Source organism: Chelonoidis abingdonii, chromosome 14 (assembly GCF_003597395.2).
Source record: "Chelonoidis abingdonii isolate Lonesome George chromosome 14, CheloAbing_2.0, whole genome shotgun sequence".
NCBI lineage: Eukaryota > Metazoa > Chordata > Testudines > Testudinidae > Chelonoidis > Chelonoidis abingdonii.
In genome coordinates, this window is record NC_133782.1 from 3,277,679 (window position 1) to 3,297,792 (window position 20,114).

The 20,114-nt window shown below is 51.0% G+C and overlaps 1 protein-coding gene across 1 annotated transcript in view; it reads right to left on the reverse strand.

The window, feature by feature from the left end:
- Positions 1-3,299: 3,299 nt before the first annotated feature.
- RSPO4 (R-spondin 4) overlaps positions 3,300-20,114 on the reverse strand; it is a 26,444-nt gene continuing 9,629 nt past the window's right edge. Inside the window, exons 2-5 of the mRNA XM_032766313.1 lie at positions 11,605-11,793; positions 10,902-11,045; positions 10,232-10,417; positions 3,300-4,554 (exon numbers count right to left, since the gene is read on the reverse strand). Coding sequence (XP_032622204.1) covers positions 4,475-4,554; positions 10,232-10,417; positions 10,902-11,045; positions 11,605-11,793 — 599 coding nt within the window. The 3' untranslated portion in view covers positions 3,300-4,474. The remainder of the gene's footprint in view (positions 4,555-10,231; positions 10,418-10,901; positions 11,046-11,604; positions 11,794-20,114) is intronic.

Genomic DNA, 20,114 nt, shown 5'->3' on the forward strand with positions numbered 1-20,114 from the left:
ATACCCCAAAATCAGAACTGTCCCTATAAAATCGGGACATCTGGTCCCCCTACGGGACTGCCAACCCCAAGTGCTCAAAAATCTTGAGTTAGCCCCCTGCTCCATCATGAGAGCGGCTTAAAGGTCAAGAGCTTGAAGAGAAATAAATGCTGGGTTCGTTTCCTTTGCCTCGTGGTTTTGGAGCTGTTGGATCACGTGGGGGACGACACGTTTTCTGCAGAGTAATGTGGGAATAACTGAGAGATGGGGAAACCCAGAGCTGCTAAGTCCATCCTCTGAAACAAACTGATGAAGGCACCATGGCAGCAATGGCAGAGCTTCACAGCTGCTCCTGAAAGGGGTCTAGTGTCTTTCTTCAAATGTGGGTCTAGCAATGTGGGTGGGGGATCCCACAGCTATGCAAGGCCCTTTCCTCCCAGGGGTTCCTGTAGCCTCACTGGCTGCTAGGGTTAGCGTTTGGGGTGGAAGCTTGCATCTCTGGCTGTCCCTCTCTCTGCAGGCAGTCCTGACAGTGGCATTTCAGAGCTGCTCAGATACTCTGGTCTCTTCCCCTCACAAGGGCTGCAATCATCATCATTACTACAGTAGTGACCCTTCCTGCCATTGATTGACTCAGAATTAAGAACTGTGCTCACAGCTGGACTGTTACAATAGCCGATTGTTTCTGTTAGCCAGCCATCATTCCAGCCCGCCGTCTGCCCCGTGGCTTGTCTCACGCCCCTTGTGTGTCTTGACTTGTTGATAATAAGTGCTTTGGAGCTGGCATTGACTACTTTTGTATAGCGCTCAGCACATTAGGGCCCCAACCGGGGCTCTACCTCAATGTAAATGCTCACTGTTCTTATAGGACAACACATTTATGTTGCCATTTTCATCCAGAGATCTCATAGGATTTTACACAGGACCACTGTGTCTCAGTTAAACACCCTGCTGCCAGTTCTCGTGATCTTATTGCAAGTCCCGCAATTGATGTGTCGATTCCAAGGCCAAAGGGGACAACTGTGATCATCGAGTCTGACCTTCTGTACAACACAGACTAGGGACCTGCCCTGAAAACACGCCCAGAGCAGATCTCTTTGACAAACATCCAAACTAGATTGAACAATTGCTGGCAATGGAGAATCCACCGTGGCCCTTGGAAAACTGTTTGTGTTGTTTTTCTTCAAACCCCAACTCCTAGAATCCGGTGATTATGTGAGCTTTTCCGTCCTTTTTGAAGTGTCTAGCTAGCCCTTGTGGCTGCAGAGAAAGGCCTGAGATTTAAGGCTGAAAATCCAGAAGCCAAATGAAAAGGATCCAAACTGTATATTTAAAAGAATGGTGATTTTGAAGCCACTCTCATGATTTTTGCTTGTTTGGGGTTGGGATTCTGAGCATAATTTGGCCAAGCAAATTAGTGGCAGAGCCAAAAGTGATCCCTCCATCTCTGCTCAGCCCACTGCCCCCGTAGGGAATGGGGAGCACACACCCATGATGTGAAGCAAACAACCTGCAGTCTAAAAATGGATTCTCCAAGTGTTGATTGTGTCAGTGAGCAAAGACACCATGCACACACTGGAGGGTTTAATATATTTATTTAGTAGCAAACAAATCAACCAGCTGCCCTTTCGGATGCAATGCAGGGTGATACATAAACCCAACTTATGAGAATCCTTGATGCCTTTGAATGTTGCTTCCTCGTGGGAAGGTCACTGTTAAATCTCAAGGATATCTCTAGTTATTTAGAAGTAATCAGGAAATAGCCCTTGCCATTCCTTACTTGACAGCGACACCTCGTGGTCACTAGTAAAAATGACACAGGAGGCGCTCCCTATAGGAAAGGGTTGGCATTGTTCCGCTAACCTTTTGTATGACAAAAAACTAGCAACACGTTGCCAGTGACCTAAACACATGGCTGTTACAATCCCATCATCATCAAAGTTTGAACCACAAATTGCTATGTACAATACTTTTATTTAAAACCAAAATTCTTATTTTAAACTAGCATAAGAAAATATATATATATATATATATATATATATATATATATATAGAGAGAGACATTTTAAATACATTGGTTTTCTAGAAATAAATTTCTATATTTCATATATATATAATATATATTTATTTATATAGACAATAAAACCTAATTTGCCAGCATTACACAAATGAGTTAGACTGCTAGAAGGCATCTGATGCTGCTAAAAGTTTAGGGTGGGGGGTGTGGGGATTTAGGGTGACCAAATGTCCCAGTTTTATAGGGACAATCTTGATATTCGGGGCTATGTCTTATATATGAGCCAATTACCTCCCACTCTCATCCCGATTTTTCACACTTGCAATCTGGTCACCCTGGATAGGGAAGACCTCAGGTACAAAGCCTCCATCTGGAGACAGGGCTGACCATTTCCAGAGTTTTTTGGAGCAGGGGGGAGAGGGGGGCTTAGATCTAGTTTTGGTTCAGTCCCAGCTCTGGCTTGTCACTAGGGCAGCATTGTAATTCTTTCTTTTTTAGCTGAAATGCTATAATGTCCCCCATGTAATGTCCTCTTCCCACCATAGAGAGTCTGGAACTCTGCCCTAACAGATCTTAATCTGGTGCCTACACAGTGAGTGAGTGAGTGACACCGCTCTGAGGGGCGGGACTCTCAGGACAGTCTGCTTTGAAACACCCTGAGCTCTCTGTTGCCGAAGGGTGGGGAGGTCTGGCACTGGAAAGTAACAGCTGCTGAGCTGCCTGTCTTCTTGCTTGGGTTCTGTAACGCCACAAATCTCTGCGAGAGTGACACACATATTTGAGGAATTTGCAGATACTTTCTAACCCTTTCTGCACACCAACGCGGCAGGGTCCCCAGATCCCCACAGGGCAAGGGCTGGACTGGCCACTAAAGGGGCAGAGTTTGCCTTTGGTGCAGTGAAGGATCCAGAAGCTCAGATCCTTCTCTGGCGCTTGGGTGAACTCTCCAGAGTGGGTGGGCTGGGAAGCTTCTATCTCTGGTGGTCGCTCAGGCTTGTCTTCTAGTCCCGAATGGCAATAGGGCAAGAGATTTACTTAACAGAATTTCAACTTTCCAGACTCTCAGTCCAGTATTTCAACCAAGTTTGAATCCCACTGTAAAAATGAGGGACAGTTTGTGGTGTTGCAGGAGAGCAGGATTCTTCTACTGCCCTGGTTTGTCTGTGGGAGGAAATCCCCCAGCCCTTACGCAGGCAATGGGACTGGTACCTGAGTAAGGCCTGCGGGATTGGATTCTGGGGCTCCTTATTTGGAGTCCTGTGCCGCGTACCGGGTTTGCATTGCCAGGGCAGCTGAGGGACCACAGCCCTGGGGAGGAAGATGGAGCATGGGCAGGGTCTGGTGCAATTCTGAGATTTCCAGCCTGGGGAATGTACCCCTTTTTCAGTTACTCGGCTCCCCCCTGCTTTTAAGCTCACAGACGCTTTTATTTCTCATGCAGACAAGATAGACAGCTGGCCCCAGGAGAGAGCCAGCGCTATGCGTAAGCCTCTGCTCCCTACTCACCCCCGCGCAGGGGTCTCCGGGAGCAGCAGGCGTGGAAAGAGTTTGAGGGAGAAGGCTGGGAGGCTTGGCACGGGGGCCATTCAGACCGCTGTGTGGCCAGGTAATTGGGCTGAAGGTGCTGGGCAGGAGCTGGAGGCATGGCCAGCTGTGCTGTAACGGAGCAATGATGGGGCTCCCCAAGATAGGCTGCTCCTCACTTCTGGTTATGGGCCAAAGGGCACGGTCCATTGCTGGCATTTTGCTCCGGTTCCACTGGGTGGATGGGGGAACCCACCACATAAATTCAGTCTGCAGGCAGAGGATGAGCCTGCCGGAGAAAGGGGAACCTCCCACCAGTCAGCTCCAGAAGAGCTGGTGAAGGCCCCGTGTCTATCAAATGTCCTGCTGGCCATTTTAGCCACATTGGCTGATGGCACCGCACGGGATAACTTGCCCCTTGGCTCTCAAGACATTCCCAATCTGTAAAGGAGGAGGAGGAGGAGGCTATTCCATGCCAGACTCAAAGCTCCTCTTCCCCCTGCTGGTGCAGGCCCAGCTCGGCGCCGTTCCGTAACTCTTCCCGCTGGGCAGGTAGCTGAGCCGGGGTGCAAACCCACCACGGTCCAGCCAGCGGCATTTTCTCGCTCGCTGTCACTGGCTCCCTAGGCAGGTGGCTCTGGTTGCACCAGAGAAGGAGCCGAACTGTGAGGGTGCATTAGGGTAGGGGAGAAAAAAGAACTTTGCTTTCTCTGTCGGGCTGCAAGAGGAAATGTTCCACAGGCCATAAATGGCCTCAAAAGAAGCACGTAGGGGTGTGTGTGTGTGTGGTGGAGGGAATTGTGCAATATTCTCTGGCTGGAAAAGGTGGAAAAACGAACACGGAGAAGGAAATGTTGCTGAGACCTCAGGGTGAAGAGCTCCTTTGTGCCCCACGGTGCTCCCATGGGGCCGCCCCCGTGCTGCCTCCCGGAGTCCCACCTGGGAGGATGCTGGTTAGGTGCATGCCAGAGAATCTGCCTTCTGCTTCTTTTGTTTCTTTTCCCTTTTCGTTTTCTTGATGGTCTCCGGCTTCTCTGAAACACAGAAAAGATTGCTCGTTGGCTGGGAGCCGGGAATGCTTCGAAACCTGGTTTTACTTCTCAGCTCACTGCGGTGAAAAGAGTTTGTTTGGAAAGGGAAGTTCCCTGGGCAGGGAGAGGAGCTAGTGATTGGAATAGGAGACTGGGAGCCCCACCCCTCCATCCAGCCCAGCAGGACTCCTGGGTTCTCCTCCCAAGTCTAACACTGACTTGCTTTGTGCCCTTGGGGTCATTATTTAATCGCTCTGTTTAGACCTCAGTTTCCCCTTCTGTGAAGTGGGGATAATACTACTGATCTCCCAGGGTTGTTACACTGAGCTAACAAAGGCTGGCCTGAGCTGGAACTCAGGAGACATAGGTTCAGCCTCTGCTCTGTCCCAGACTCTCTGGGTGACCGTAGGCAGATCACTTAATCTCTCTGGACCTCCATTCCCATCTGTACAATGGGAGGATAGATCCGCCCTCCACCTGGTGAACCCTTGAGTTCCCATTCAGTTCAACGTGGACAGGATGCACCCCCTGGGCTGCAGTTCTGACCATGCTGCCCCCCTCTCCCCTCCCTCCCTTACTTTATAGCCAGGGCATGCGCTGGCTGCAGCTCCACATTCAGCCCAAAGAGCAACCAGGTCCCCCAGACTGGCTGGCAAAGTTCCCACCCAGGCTCTTTGGGCCAAAAGCTCCAGGGAAGTCAGAGGGTTCCCCCAGCAGAGCAGACTGGCCAAGAGGTAGAAAGGAGCCAAAGGTGGCCCCAGAACCGCCAGCTCACGCCAGGGCTGTTTCTCAGGCATCCGGGGTAGAGGGAAGAAAAAGCCAAAGTTCACAAGTTCTGTGCTGGGAAATAGCGGGTCTCACTTCAGACCCATCTCTGCCGTAGAGAGGAACAGGAGAGCAGCACAATTGAGACCCCACCCTCTTTCTAGCAGGGGGCTGGGCACTCAGGAGCAGGCTTGGGCTGTATGGTTAATGGAGAGAGACCCCCCTGACCCAAAGCCCACTGGAGTCAGTGGCTAAATACCCAGCCGCTTCAGCGGGCTTTGGATCAGGGTCAAACGTTCCTCTCAGCTCTGCCCAGCAAGCCCCCGGCCCTACGTGCTGTGGTCCCTGCTCCGGCGGATTTTCCCTGTGCTGGGAGAGAAGGGTATCGAACCAGGCTCCGTCCTGGGCCTGGAGAGGAGGGTGTGTCCCTCCCAGACAGCCTGGGGAGAGGGGTCTCTGCAACAGTCCCCAGTGTAGTAGGGAAAAGAGCCCTTTCCCCACCCTGCTGTGTAGAGCCAGGGTCAATGGGGGCTGGAAAGAGGAGCATGGGAAAGCTGGAGGGAGGGATATTAAAGAGGAGAAACATAAAATGGCAGGAGGAGCCTGGCGCCCTGTCAGATTCCTCACATCCCTGGAACTTTCGCTGGCGGTGACAGTGTCTGACATGCACCCCCGGGCGATTGGGAACACATGAGAAGAGTTTGCTCGGTGCTCCTCCTCGCCGCGGCTGCTCCCAGCTCCACTCCACGGCGAGGAGCGCAGCTGCCAGGGCTTCCCATGTAGCAGGAGATTCGTTCTGCATTTTTCTTCTCATTTGTGGTACCAGCCACAAGCCCCAAGTGAGTTGGCTCCCGGATTGTCCACCCCAGCAGTAGCTCCTGTCTCTGCTGTCGTGTGCCACGAAGGGGAAGTTCACACCGGAGGGGGGCGGGGGGAGGGGAAATTGTCAAAGCCCCAAACAATACAGGTTTCCACACACACAAATGCATGTTGACCCAGAACAATCCCACACATTTCTGGAGAGGACAGGCCACCTAGGGCCTGAGCCAGAAGAACAGGGAAGATTCCCATTGATTTCAATGAGCTTTGGATCAAGCCCCTATGTAACTCCTGTCATTGTAAACTCCACAAGCCTATATATAAAAACTATTCCTGGGGGGCCATTCATTGATCACATAGAAGCAGTGACCTCTACAGGCCCACTGAGAGAAACGTGGGGCCCCAACACATCATATTGGCTGGGGTCCAACCCTTCCCATTTCACCCCAAGTACCGAGGTTTTGGGGGGACCCTAGTACCCTTGCCCCCCCTTTCCTCCCCTCTTGTCAGCCCTGCCCCCCTGGGATTTAACAGCCACGCTGCAGGACAGTTTAGGACAGGAAGTGAAGAACACTGCGTTCAGTCGCAGGGGCAAGGGGTTCTGGAGGTGAAGTGGAAATGCTTTCTTGGGAATTTGATCATGACACGAGCGTTGACACCCCTGATCATGCAAAGGGGTCACAGACTCTTTATAGGCACCAGTGGTCCAGTGCCAGGCTTTAGGCTTCATCTGAAGGGTGCCCAGCATCTCTGAACTGCAGCGTGACCACTGATTCAGAGAGAACAGGGCCACCTCTGGAATGACCCAATCCTCTCTCTGCCTCACCTATGCCTCTGGACAGAAAACTAGCTAGGGGCCTATGCACTGCTGAAATACCCACCAGAGCTGGGATTTGGCGGGCTGAAGGCCCAGTGTTCAGGCTGAGTTCACTCTCTGAACCAAGGTGTAAGCTTGTGCCTGTGTCTGAAGCTTTGACAAGGCAGACCCGTTGCTTGGCTGTTTGTTTCCATGGGGTTTCTGATCCAGGGACTGCACAGGATTGTTCCCAACTCTCTGCCTTTCCTCTCCCTACATCTGCTTTCCTGGCTGGGGGTCTGTTTTTTTTTCTCCTTCTCCGTGTTACCCCAGCAGTGTTCCGGCAGCTTTGAGCACGGCCCATACTCTCCGTTTTGTTCATGTCAGTTTCCAGCGTGGAATCCAGCCGATGATGTTACCTTGAGCTGGGAAGGCCCAGGAGGACAACAAGTGAAAGCCTTTCTTAGCTTCCCCCAAACGGCATCTGTAAATTAGATTCACTGACGGCCTTGAAAAGATCTGATGCTCCAGCGACTGCCCTGTGGGGAGGCAGAATCCCCATTCCAATGTCTCCGTTTGAAAGGAGCCCTCGCATTTAAAACTCCCCCTGCTCTGCTCTGGTAGCTTCAAAGGGCTGCTCCAGCTCCATGCTTTGCAATCCACAGGGGATACACTGAGCCATCAAAGGAAACTTTGACTCATCAGTGGCTCGGATGGGAAGGCTGCTCCTCCCACAAAGTGGAGAGAAGTCACCCAGGTATCTGATGCCACCACAACATCTCGTTCCTTTCACTAGCCCTTGCCTCTTGCCCTGGAGTCGGGGAGGGCCCTAGTTATTCTGTCCTCTTTTGGATCCACGTTAACCCCTTAGGCCAGATGCTGGGGGAGGCCTTGGGAACATGCCTGATGTGGTGGCTCTGAAGCAATAGCTACACTGACCCATCAAGGATCCTCTTCAACATCACAGCCCTCGGGATCTTGTGTGCCAGCACTGTAAGGATGGTGACAAGGAGGCCCAGGGCCGAGTCAAGATTGTTGACAGGCTCCCTCCAAGCTGACATATGGATTGTCCTGCCTGGCTCTGTTATTCAGCTCAGTAGGAGACGAAGGGTTTTTTGTTATGGAGCAGCACATTGTTTTGAAAGGTCAGTGACTAATAAACATGCAATTGCATACGAGGCAGAGAGGAGCAGCCAAAGCCATACACAACACAACACAACACAACACACACACCAGCCTGGCTCAGCACCAGTGGAACATCCAGCTTCAGGAGCAGTGCATACAGGAGCAGTTTTCAGAGCTCGGGTGAGGAGGAGAAAGAGGAGAAAGCAACATTTCCCCTAAATTCATGCCACCTGGCTCCCATTATGCTCCCCAATGCTGTGAGTTACACGGAACGATGAGCCAGCGGAAGATCACTGCTTATGGGCATCATTATTAGCGGAAAATATTTGTGACTTATTACAAGCTGAAAGGGCCAAGAAGGAGAAGGAGGAGGAAGAATTTCTCTGTGCTCAGCCTCCAGATCTCTATTTACTTCAGCCCTTCACCTCTCCTTTCCCCACTCATTCACTCCCATCTCCCCTTCTTTCCCCCCTTTCCCCACTTCTTTTATGAACTATTGATCAATCGATTGATCGCTCATTTGCTGTCTTCCCCCTTTGGCTTCTCTCACTTGAAGCGATGTGCTCTTCACCCAGTGATCCCCAGCTCAAAGCTGTAAATCACTCAAACGCTGGGGCCAGGAACTGGGATCTCTTGCCAAGGGCGACAGACCAGCACTCCCTACAAGCCAAATGCGACTTAGAACACTCACGGCCTGGCCAATCACATCCAAGAATGACCTCAGCCACCTTCTGGTTTCTATTGGGCCCAAAGATCCACAGCAAGGATTTAGATTTGATTCCTAAGCAGAGAATCCCCTGCACTTGTCTGGGAAACCCGAAAGTGGTGGTGGCTGGATACAGGTTGACGGTGGCAATAGAAGGGTCTATGTTTCAGCAGCAGGCTGTCCTTGAAGCTGGAGGCTCCCCAGTTTGGCTAATGGGACTGGCTAAGTTTGGAATTAGGGCGCAGGATGGATTTCATGCCCTGTCAAGGGAACATTAGAGCAGTAAAACCCAATTTAGCCAAAACCTCCTTGGGTCAAGTCTCCTGGCTGGCAGGGGTCATTGTGCAAGCCGCGGCTCAGAAATCACCTTTCTAATACTCAGTATGAATTTAGCAAATATGCAGGTGTATAATACTTTGCAGATCTCTAGAGCCTTTTATCCAAGGATCTCAGAACAGCGATGTATTATGTCTCACTCCACCTCTCTGAGCCAGGTATTTGGCAGATGGAGAAACTGAGGCAGGCAGCAGAGTCACGTGAGGCAGTAGTGGAGTCTGGCCTATTTGTCAGGCTCCAGCCTCTAGTCATGCATGCCCAGTTTGGCCCGTTTGGATTAGTGCCTTAAGCCACCTGCCCACAAGTGAGACAGTTGTCGTGCTCAGCACTTTGTAACTCCATTGTCTTTATTCTGATGTTTAACAAAACACCCTGAACGCAACCCCTGAGCTTTGCAAATGGCTAAACAGAGCAAGTGGCTGCTCCCTTCCTATGGTTTGGCCTCCTCCCATATTGTGGGAGAGGAAGGCGTTGTGGCTCTGGAATAGATCTGAGGACAAAGGGTACGGCTACACAGCTATTTTTAGCATGGCTCGCTGCACTCAATTCCTGATTCTACCCCAGCCTCCCCATGTGAAGTCTGATCGATTATAGACACTTCCTGGCTCTGCCCTTCCCGCTTTCTCTGCTTGACCTTCAGGTGTTCACAGCATAGCGGTTGGCTAGACTGACAGAGCAACCCCCAGGAAATGGGAGTGTAAAGGGCTGGATTGCAGGGCCAGCTCCAGAATTGCTTCACCCATGTGGATGCTTGTGTGAGCACAAATTTCTTCCTAGCCAGGTGGATTATGGAGATGGGCCTGGGCTGATTTCAGAGATGCAATCCAGGCTTCCCGGTCACGACAGGTGTGCTCATATGGGGAAATCATATGAACTCAGCACCCTTCTCTTTGGTTCCTTGTAGACTAACAGACGTTTTGGAGCATGAGCTTTCGTGGGTGAATACCCACTTCGTCTTTGCTGCTTTTACAGATCCAGACTAACACGGCTACCCCTCTGATACTTCTCTTTGGCTATTTAGGGACATAAACAAGATTTGAATTTCCCCCAAATGGCTCTAAATACAAGGACTAAATCCAGTCTCCTTGGCCAGCCTGCTTGGGCATCATCTCCTTCCACACCCCATTCCTCACCTCCAGGGCAATGCTTCCTCATTCTACACTTCCTGGATTCCAGCAGGGCCGGGCAGGGCACAGCCTCCTCTCTGGTGCTCCTGATGACTTCGCGCGTCCTGGTCTTCGATCCCCACTTGCAGCCGCATGTTCTCCCCTCATTGCTGCAGAGGCTCCATTCGCTCCAGGGTCCCATCTCACACATCTCTGGCAGGGGCAGGAAAGAGCAGTAACGCAACAGTGGCCTTTTTGCCTCCTGCAACCACACTTTGCATGGCCAAGTTTTCGCATGCTCAGAATTTCAGATTTATGTGCACAAAACCCCAGGCAGCCAGATGCGTGCGAGCACAGCTTGAGGGAGGGGCCAAAGCTTGGATAAGAAACGCTGTGGGCGGACTTGTAGAGACTGCAGCCTGAGGCTGTGGGGAAACATGCTCTCCCCCTTTAATCCTGAGCCAAAGCTCACTGAAGCCCATGGGAGCCTTGCCTCTGATTTCAGCGGGCTTTGCACCAGGCCTGGAACCTGAGCACATGCAAGGCTGGCAAAAATATTGCTCTGGACTGAAATCCTCTCTCTGGTGCTGGGGGATCCCAGGTCCATGGGGGATTGTTCAGGAATCAGCACAGATGGGAAAGGGCAGAGGGAGAAGTGTCCCTAAGAGAGAAGGGGCAGAGATTATGCAAGACTTACCTTGGCACTCCCTGGTGCTGGCCTGGGCCGTGGTGTTCGGCGGGCACATGCTGAAACACTTCCCTTTGTGCAAATAAAACTTCTCTTTGCATTTCATGCAGAAATCTTTGCTGAAGCAGCTCTCGCAGCTTGGCGACCTGCACTCTGCAGGGAGGCAAGGGGCACCAGTCAGTGAAGCCACCCCTTGGCTGGCAAGAGGAGTGTTAGGGCAACAGAGCAGGGCACCTCTAGTCACCCGGGGATCTCAAAGCCCATTGGCAACATTGAAAAATCCCACCCCCATTTTAGGGACGCAGAAAGGTGAGGTAGTTTACCCCAGTCACACAGCAGAGCAGTGACAGAGCAAGGAATAGAACCCAGGAGTCCTAGCATGCAGCCTGCTGCGCTACCACTAGACCACCCTGCTCCCCATGCAAAGTAAAGCTGAGTGTAGTGGCAGTGTTCTTAGGTGGGAAATGAAGAGGCGAAATCCAGACTTCTCCCTGTCCAAACGGCCAGCGCGTTGTTTATCATAAGGTGGGGCATGGCGGGGGAGGGAAAAGAAAGAGGGAGCTGAGCGCCCCCCTCTGGACGCAGGTGAGCACTAATAAGAACTGGAGATATACCAGTCTCCTAGAACCGGAAGGGACCTTGAAGGTCATCGAGTCCAGCCCCCTGCCTTCACTAGCAGGACCAAGCTGCAGCTGGTAGGAGAGCTACGTACTTGTGCATCTGTTGACCTCTTGGCCTCGCAGCCCAAAGTAGCCAGGTGGGCAGGCGTGGACGCATGCCCCATACTGGCGGATTCCATCCCTCCAGATCAGCAGGAAGAGACGCTGCTGGCAGGCAATGCACCCGTTATCCTCCGAGCACATGACGCAGCCCGTGCAGTTCTCAAATAAGCCAGCACTCGCTGCAAGAGAAAAAAGGCAGAGAAGAGAGGCTGTTGCCATCAGCTGGTGTATTGCAAGAGCCGGGAGCAGGAGGAGGGGGATTAGGAAGGAACAAACTGCCCCAGGCTTTCTTGTCCTACATAATCCCCAGCTCCCAAGGCTGGGCTGACCATCGCTCCAGCTCGCGCAGGGGTGGCTGATGGGCAATGTAGGCTTGAGAATGCCTGGGAGAAGCCAGGGAAGGAGGGAGTGGAGCTAAAGAATAGGCTGGTGGAGGGCTGATTAGGTGCTGGTTTGAATGAAGTGTTGGTATTTGAACGAGAGTCCTAGAAGGAATGGGCTCCCTTCTCCTTATCTCCTGGCATCTGTCTGCTTGTAATGATTTCTCTGAATCACTCAGCCCTCCCTTTGTGTGTCGAACATTCCTGTTTGTTTTTCATGGGCCAGTACTACAATAACATCTGCTTTTCCAGAACACCATTCCCCCAAGGATCTCAAAGCACTACACGCGAGCCCCCTCTGTTACAAAAAGGGCTGAGACAGAGCTCAGTCTCATCCTTCACTTACATGCACATGGGGGCTGAAGGGTCACACACAAATAAACACACCCACAAAACCACTGGCATCAACTGTGGGACATTTCAGATATGCCTGGACTGTTGGTAGAACTCTTTGGAACTGTGGTTCCATGTGACCAGTCACCAGCTGCTCTGTAAAATCAAAGGCCTGAGACACACAAGTTAAGTACTTAACTATGAACTTTACTGACCACCTCTGTGCTGCGTGAGTAAAGCTCCATAAATTCTGGCCCAGCAAACTTGCCAGGCAGGAATCTAAAGAGAAGATTTCCAGGACATTCCATGGAGAGAAGGGTGAAAAATATGAATGAAATTTACAGCACAGGCCAAACTTTGCCGTCCTTGCCTAGCCCATAAGGCAGCCAAATTCCCCTGGAGTTTGGTGCATTCTGGGTTTGAGTAAAGTACACACTCAGACCCTAATTCTGCAACGTATTTAAGTCCATGCTTAACTCTGAGGCTTCAGAGGGACTTAAGCACATGCTGAAGTGCTTAGCTGAATTGTGGGCTTAGCAAAGATTGCTAGATTTGTCCCTCTGTGCATGAATAACCTTATCTAATTAGTGCCCATAACGCAGTACATGTGGGAGGCATCTTTAGCTAATTAAGTAACGGTTGCACATATCCCAAAGCATGTTAAATCAAGGATCAGTTAGTGGTTACAAATATTCCTTGACCTGAAACAATTAGCCAAGGTCTGTTAAATGTCAAAGGAAAGGATGAAAGTTTAGGAAACGTTACAAAAAGGGTAGGACCGGTTATCATCTTATTGCCCAATATTACAATCAGGGCTGTCCCTAGCAGGTTGCGGGGCCCGGGACCTCTATGGGCCCCTTTAGCATTTTGTACACAGGGGAAATCTGGTGTAGGGAGGGGACACCAATGCTGGGGGGCGAGGGATGATGGAGAGTCACAGGATGGCATGTGTGTTGGGGTGGGGGGCCCCCTGTGCTGGGGGGGTCCCAGAAAAGGGAGGGGTCTGGGGCAGAAAGGCAATGGATGGGGTCAGCCTGGCTCTGGCGTGTTCTGGTGGCGCTAGGATGCTGGCAGTGGCGGGCTAGCAAGAAAAAGAAATACAACGCGTGCTTCCTACCAGTGAGTGCGGACCAGGCTCCAGGCCCCCTGCTAACTCCCTGGGCTGGCCTGGACCCCCAGGCATCCCTAACCCCATCCCCAGGCCAGCCTAGCCCCCCCCAGGCACCCGTAACCCAACCCCCCGGGTCAGCCTAGCCCTCCTGCATGACACACACACACCAAAGTGTGGGGCCCGCCAATGCGCACGGCCTGGAGCAGTCGCCCTGATTCGCCATACCAAAGGGATGGCTCTGATTACAATAACATCTGCTTTTCCGTAACACCATTCATCCAAGGAGCTCAGACCTCGGAGTGAGGTGGTATTACTTCCTTGGTGGAGATAAGTAAGCTGCGGTACAGAGATGTTAAACAATATAACCAATCTCACGCCACAAAACAGAGGCAGGAAAAGAACCCAGGAGTCCTGAATCCTTTTCCTCTGCTCTAACTGTTACATCACCTTCTCCCATTGGAGAAATACTGGCAGCAGCTGGTGTCCCAAAGGGAAGGGAATGGAAGGGGAAGGGCCCACACAGAGGTGATGTTTGCCCTCTATAAATCCATCACCATTAGCCCAGGTGCTGGCACCTGCCAGGCGAGGGCATTGACATGAACGTGAGAGAGGCCAAAGCTGGTTTGAAGAGAAAAATGAGCCAGTAAATATGCACTGCACCACTACTGGAACCTCAGAGTTACGGACTGGCTGCTCGACCAGACACCATGTGGAACCAGAAGTAACCAATCTGGCAGCAGTGGAGACAAAAAACAAACCAGCCCCCCCATCCCCACCCAAAACAAGTTCTGTAAGGTGCCTGCATTACATCTGGGCTGCCCGTCCCCACCCCCAAGTGCTGGGCAGCCACCTACAGAGATGGGGATGCTGAGATTAGCAGGCAAAGCTGGGAGACCCCACGGCCAGCCAAGACAGACAGTGCAGGAGCAGCACTGGGCTCTGTGCAGCTTTCCTGGAAGACATGGGTGCTGTTTTTGCTCCCCTCCCCCGGCTGAAAGGGGGGTGCTGTTTTCACACACACACCCCCCCCACCGGGAGGACTCACCTCCCACCCCTTCTGGCCAAGAAGCTGCCTGCAAGGAAGTCACCTTGCTGCCCCTGGAACCTAGCCCAGGCCCTGAGGATGAACTGCTGGAGCCAGAGTTAGGAATGTTTCAGAGTTATACAGACAATGTCCGTTCCCGAGGTGTCTGTAACTCTGAGGTTCTCCTGTATGTGTGTACACACACACACACCACCCACGTGCACGCACACACACACATGCACACGTGTGTACACACATATGCATGTGCACATGCACACATGCATACACGCACATGTGAGTGCACACGTGCACATACACACACGCACACAAGGGCCATATCCTCAGCTGGTGCAATTAGCTGCAGCTCCATAGATTCCAAGCTTAAGCATCTATCACAACCAGAGCACGGCTGATTTGTACCTGGCCACAAAAACTTTATTTCCTGCTCCCAGCAGAACGTGGACTCACACTCACCCCAGAGCAGAATCCAAGCGGCTTGGTTTTATCTTCGCATCATGCCTCAGCCAGCTCTCAGCCCCTCAGCCCGACCTGCCTCAGGTTTAACGGTCTCATTCAGGAACTCAGGCTGTCTGCCTCAGGCACCTTGGCAGCCCCTGCCTCTGACTTTGCAGCCCCGCTTTGGCTCATGGAACCGAATGGGACCTCAGAAGGGACTGTGCATCCATTTGCCACATGTGGATCTCCAGCTTGCACTCACAAATTGCTATCCGGCCACCCAGCTGCCTGATTTACATGTGCAAAATGGGTTTGTGTCCATATTTGTCGGTGCAACGAAATGTGGGCACAAGTGGGTGTGAAAACGTGCAGCCTGGCTAAAATCCCTGTGGCCCTGAAGCTCTTTAGGACACAAATGATCCCAAGGCCCATCAGTATCTTCTATAGGACCCAGACTAGGATGGGGATAAAGCTGAGTTTATTCTGCTCAAACTCCACCCACAGTCCCGGAGTCACTGGATGGCTCTGCTGAAACCACCAGCAATGGTATAGTTAAAACATATGAAAAAGGAGGCCCTTGTCCAGGTACAAAAATGCACTCCTACCTCATCATCTAAAGGCACCGCACATGCACACACACACACACACACACAGCTAGCCGGGCTCTGGCTGCATTAGTCACACTGAGAAGGGTTTGGGGGCATTTGCTCATATAAAGGGCTAGACATCTAATATTTGTAATGAAATCTTATGTTGTGCAGTAACTGCACCAGAAGCTCTGGCGTGCCTCCAAGCGCTGATTCAATCTGTACTGGATCTTATTGCATTAAGCCAGGTTTTTCACATAGCCAAAGCTTAATAAAAACTAACTGGGCAAAATAAAAATCCCAGGGGCTGAGAGAGTCTCTATATTAATACCTCTGGGGCTTGATCCAAAGCCCATTGGGAGACTTCCCTTTTCCTTCAGAGAGGTTTGGATCAGGCACTTGATTCTCTGGGCACTTTTGTTGCATCTGCCACTTAAGCCACCCTGCGGCTGCATGTGTTTGCATGCAGTAACCATACAGACAGCTGCAACAGAGTGTACGGAACGTGCATGTCATTTTTTGTAGTGTAAAGAACCATAAAAAGGTCATCAGCAACTTTAACAGTGGTATCAGGTCTTAAACAAAATGTAGTTTCCAGCTGTCCTGGTTGCCCAGCCTAAGGCTCTGATGTGTCTTAGCAAAATAGAGTTTAAAGCCAATAAATAGACAGTGAAAGTCATGTTAAGTGGACCAAGGAACCAGTGAAAAGGAGGCTCTGCTACACATGCCAGGGAAAGTTATTTGACAAGAATCTCAGAGAAGATGGAGTCACACTTGATACCAAAACGTAACCAGTTAAAATACAAACAGCCAGATTCTGATCTCACTGTCCACTGGCAGGATGCTACTGACTTCCGAGGAGCTACTCCTGATTTACCAGTGTAAGCAGGATCAGCATCACATCCGTGAGCCCTTTTTTTCCTATAAAGCATTTGAAAGGCACATGTGTTATCAACACAGAGTTTTCATGTTGCCAAGACATTGATCTCCTTGCTAGCTTCCCCAGTCATAAGTGAGATCAAAATGTGACGCCGATTAGAATAATAGAACCATAGTACTGGAAGGAACCTCGAGAGGTCATCTAGTCCAGTCCCCTGCACTCATGGCAGGACTAAGTATTATCTAGACCATCCCTGACAGGTGTTTGTCCAACCTGCTCTTAAAAATCCCCAATGATAGAGATGCCACAACCTCCCTAGATAATTTATTCCAGTGTTTAACCACCCTGACAGTTAGGAATTTTTTCCTAATGTCCAACCTAAAACTCCCTTGCAGCTATTTAAGCCCATTGCTTCTTGTCCTGTCCTCAGAGGTTAAGAACAATTTTTCTCTCTCCTCCTTGTAACAACCTTTTATGTACTTGAAAACTCTTCTCATGTCCCCTCTCAGTCTTCTCTTCTCCAGTTTTTTCAATCTCCCTTCTTAGGTCATGTGTTCTAGACCTTTCACTCTTTTTGTTGCTCTTCTCTGGATTCTCTCCAGTTTGTCCACATCTTTCTTGAAATGTGGCTCCCAGAACTGGACACAATACTCCAGCTGAGGCCTAATCAGCGCGGAGTAGAGCGGAAGAATTACTTCTCATGTCTTCCTTACAACATTCCTGCTAATACAGCCCAGAATGATGTTTGGGTTTTTTTTGCAACAGCATTACACTGTTGACTCATATTTACCTTGTAGTCCCCTGTGACCCCCAGATCCCTTTCCACAGTGATCCTTCCTAGGCAGTCATTGCCCGTTTTGTATGTGTGCAACTGATTGTTCCTTCTTAAGTGGAGCACTTTGCATTTCTCCTTATTGAATTTCACCCTACTGACTTGAGACCATTTCTCCAGTTTTTCCAGATCATTTTGAATTTTAATCCTATTCTCCAAAGCACTTGCAACCCCTCCCATCTTGGTATCGTCCGCAAACTTTATCAGTGTATTCTCCATGCCATTATCTAAATCACTGATGAAGATATTGAAAGAACCAGACCAGAACCGATCCCTGCGGGATCCCACTCATTATGCCCTTCAGCAGACTGTGAACCACTGAGAACTACTCTCTGGGAACGATTTTCCAACCAGTTTTGCACCCACCTTGTAGTAGCTCCATCTAGGTTGCATTTCCCTAGTTCATTTATGAGAAGATCTTGTGAGACAGTATCAAAAGCTTTACTAAAGTCAAGATATACCACGTCTACTGCTTCCCCCCATCCACAAGGCTTGTTACCCTGTTAAAGAAAGCTATCAGGTTGGCTTGACACGATTTGTTCTTGACAAATCCATGCTGACTATTTATCATCTTATTATCTTCTAGGTGTTTGCAAATTGATTGCTTATTACGATCTACATGTTGCCTGGGGTTTTACGTAAGCAGAACCTAGCGTTGTGCAATGGGAAGAGTATTGTGCTCAAACTGTGGGTGTCCTGACTGTGCATTAAGGCGGGGGTCCAGAATGCCCCAGCTGGTCTCCTGGGAGAGGATGCTGCTCTACCTGGGACCAGTCTCTTGTGGTTTAACATTGTGGAGAGCCTGGGAAGCTGTGAGGTAGTCGTTAAGGAAGGGGCTGCGTCACCCAAGGGTGGACTTTGATACGGGTTTCCCAGCGGTTTGTAATGTTGCTTACAGCACATCCCAGTTAAGGGAGAAAGGAATCCTCCTCCAGAACCACTTGGTAGGGGGATTTGCACACTCAGAGTGGGGCTGGCAGCTTGAGCCTGTTACCTGGATTTCCATAGCCGCTGGCATCCTCTGTCAGGATGCAGGCCCCTGTGTCCAGGAACTATAGGAAGATGAAGTGTGATCTAGTCACTACCCCAAAGAACTTATAGTCGAATAGCCATGCACCCTTGGTGCTTCCGTCTCCAGCTTCACCCCCCCATACACTCCAGTGTGTGACTGTCCATTACAACATGTCCTCCCCCCCCTGCAGCCAGCTGGCATTCCAGAGCTGGTCCCATCTCCCGGGCAGTGGCTGGTTCAGAATAACAGCACGAGCATCTGCTCCAAAGCAGTTATACTGCAGCCCATGTGCTTCCCATCGCCAGTCCGTCTTCACACGGGGCCGCATCCAAACCCCACTGAGATCAGTGACTCTCGCCGACTTTGGATCAGGCCCTCACTGAAGCGTCCCTGGCAGGGGCATCACGACAGAGGGGAATCATTCAGGTTCCTCCCCCCCCAGCAGCGCCAAATGCTAGGAGCGGGGTACTAACCAGGTGGACAGTGTATCAAGAAAGCAACAGCAGGTGGGGGTGGGGGTTATGTCCTTCATTAATCATGGTCACTACAGCTAGCTACTGTATCCCCGCAAGGGAGAACCCAGCCCTTGCCCAAAAAGCTTACCGTACAAACAGACGAGCCCGGCGCTACAGCTGCCAGAAGTGCCGCTGGGCTTGAGCATCGAGATGCCGCTTGGCTGCCCCGCTGCCCCCTTCAAGGAGCCATGTCCACTCAGACACGTTCCCAGTGGCCAGGGCAGAAGAGCTGCCGTAAGTGGCTTTAGAGAGAGTCTAATTACACCCAGGATGGGGGCGGGGTGAGGGCGAGCCCTCACTTTGCTGCCTGGTGCTGCAGGCTCTGGAGTTTGGCTGGTGGCTGTATAGTCGGGAGCACAGTGGACAGGGTGGGGTTACGGGTTAAAACAAGGGGATCCAGGAGGGCCCTGTCTCCTGTAAGAATCTGATATTTTCCCCCTGTTCAACACAGCCCATTAAAAAGCACTGAATGGACAGGGAAGTTCATTCATGGGCTTGTGATTCCTTCTCATTTTAACCCTTTGTGGAGAGGTTTCAGAGCAGTAGCCGTGTCAGCCTGGCCTAGTGAAGCCGGGAGAGTCTCGCTCGCTGGGTTCAAACCACTGACTCGCTGGGCAACTTTGGGCAAGTCACTGCCCCTCTCTGCAGCTCACTCAGCTCCGCCATCTGTAAGAGGAGGGTTCCAACTGTTCCATGCCAGGCGGTGATTAGTCAGTGGTTCTGGGGCACCTTGAAAATGCTACGGACTCTGTAGGTGCGAAGCTAGGTCTGGCAGCAGCCACAGACCTTTCATGCCAAATACCCAGCGCCCACTGAGACGTGAGGACCACTGAACAGAGCCGAAAAATACTAGCCACTGCTTCCTGGACGCCTGCTGGTGACACTCCCATGTCTCCTCTCCCTTACACTAGGGTAGCACCACTAACTGAAGCAGATTGACAACTGATTTACACCAGTGTAACTGAGGTGGAGTCGGGCCCTATTGAATTTGGCGGGAGTGGAGGTCTGGGAGAAGCTTCTGAAGACAATAGAGAAACCCCAGGTACAGATAACAATTTAGCAATTCCTGTTGCTCAGGCCTGGTCTACACTATGCGTTTAAACCGATTTTAGTAGCGTTAAACCGATTTAACTCTGCACCCGTCCTCAAAACGAAGCCCTTTATATCGATATAAAGGGCTCTTTAAACCGGTTTCTGTACTCCTCCCCAACTTACCATACCCCTCTGGATTAGGAGTTAGTGTGGCCGCAAATCAACGCATTGGCCTCAACGGGTAGTATCGAGCCAGTCCGCAACCACTGTGACTGCGTCTGGGAACAAGCAATCATGAACTCGGATGACTGGCCAGGCAGACAGGAAAGCGCAAGCTT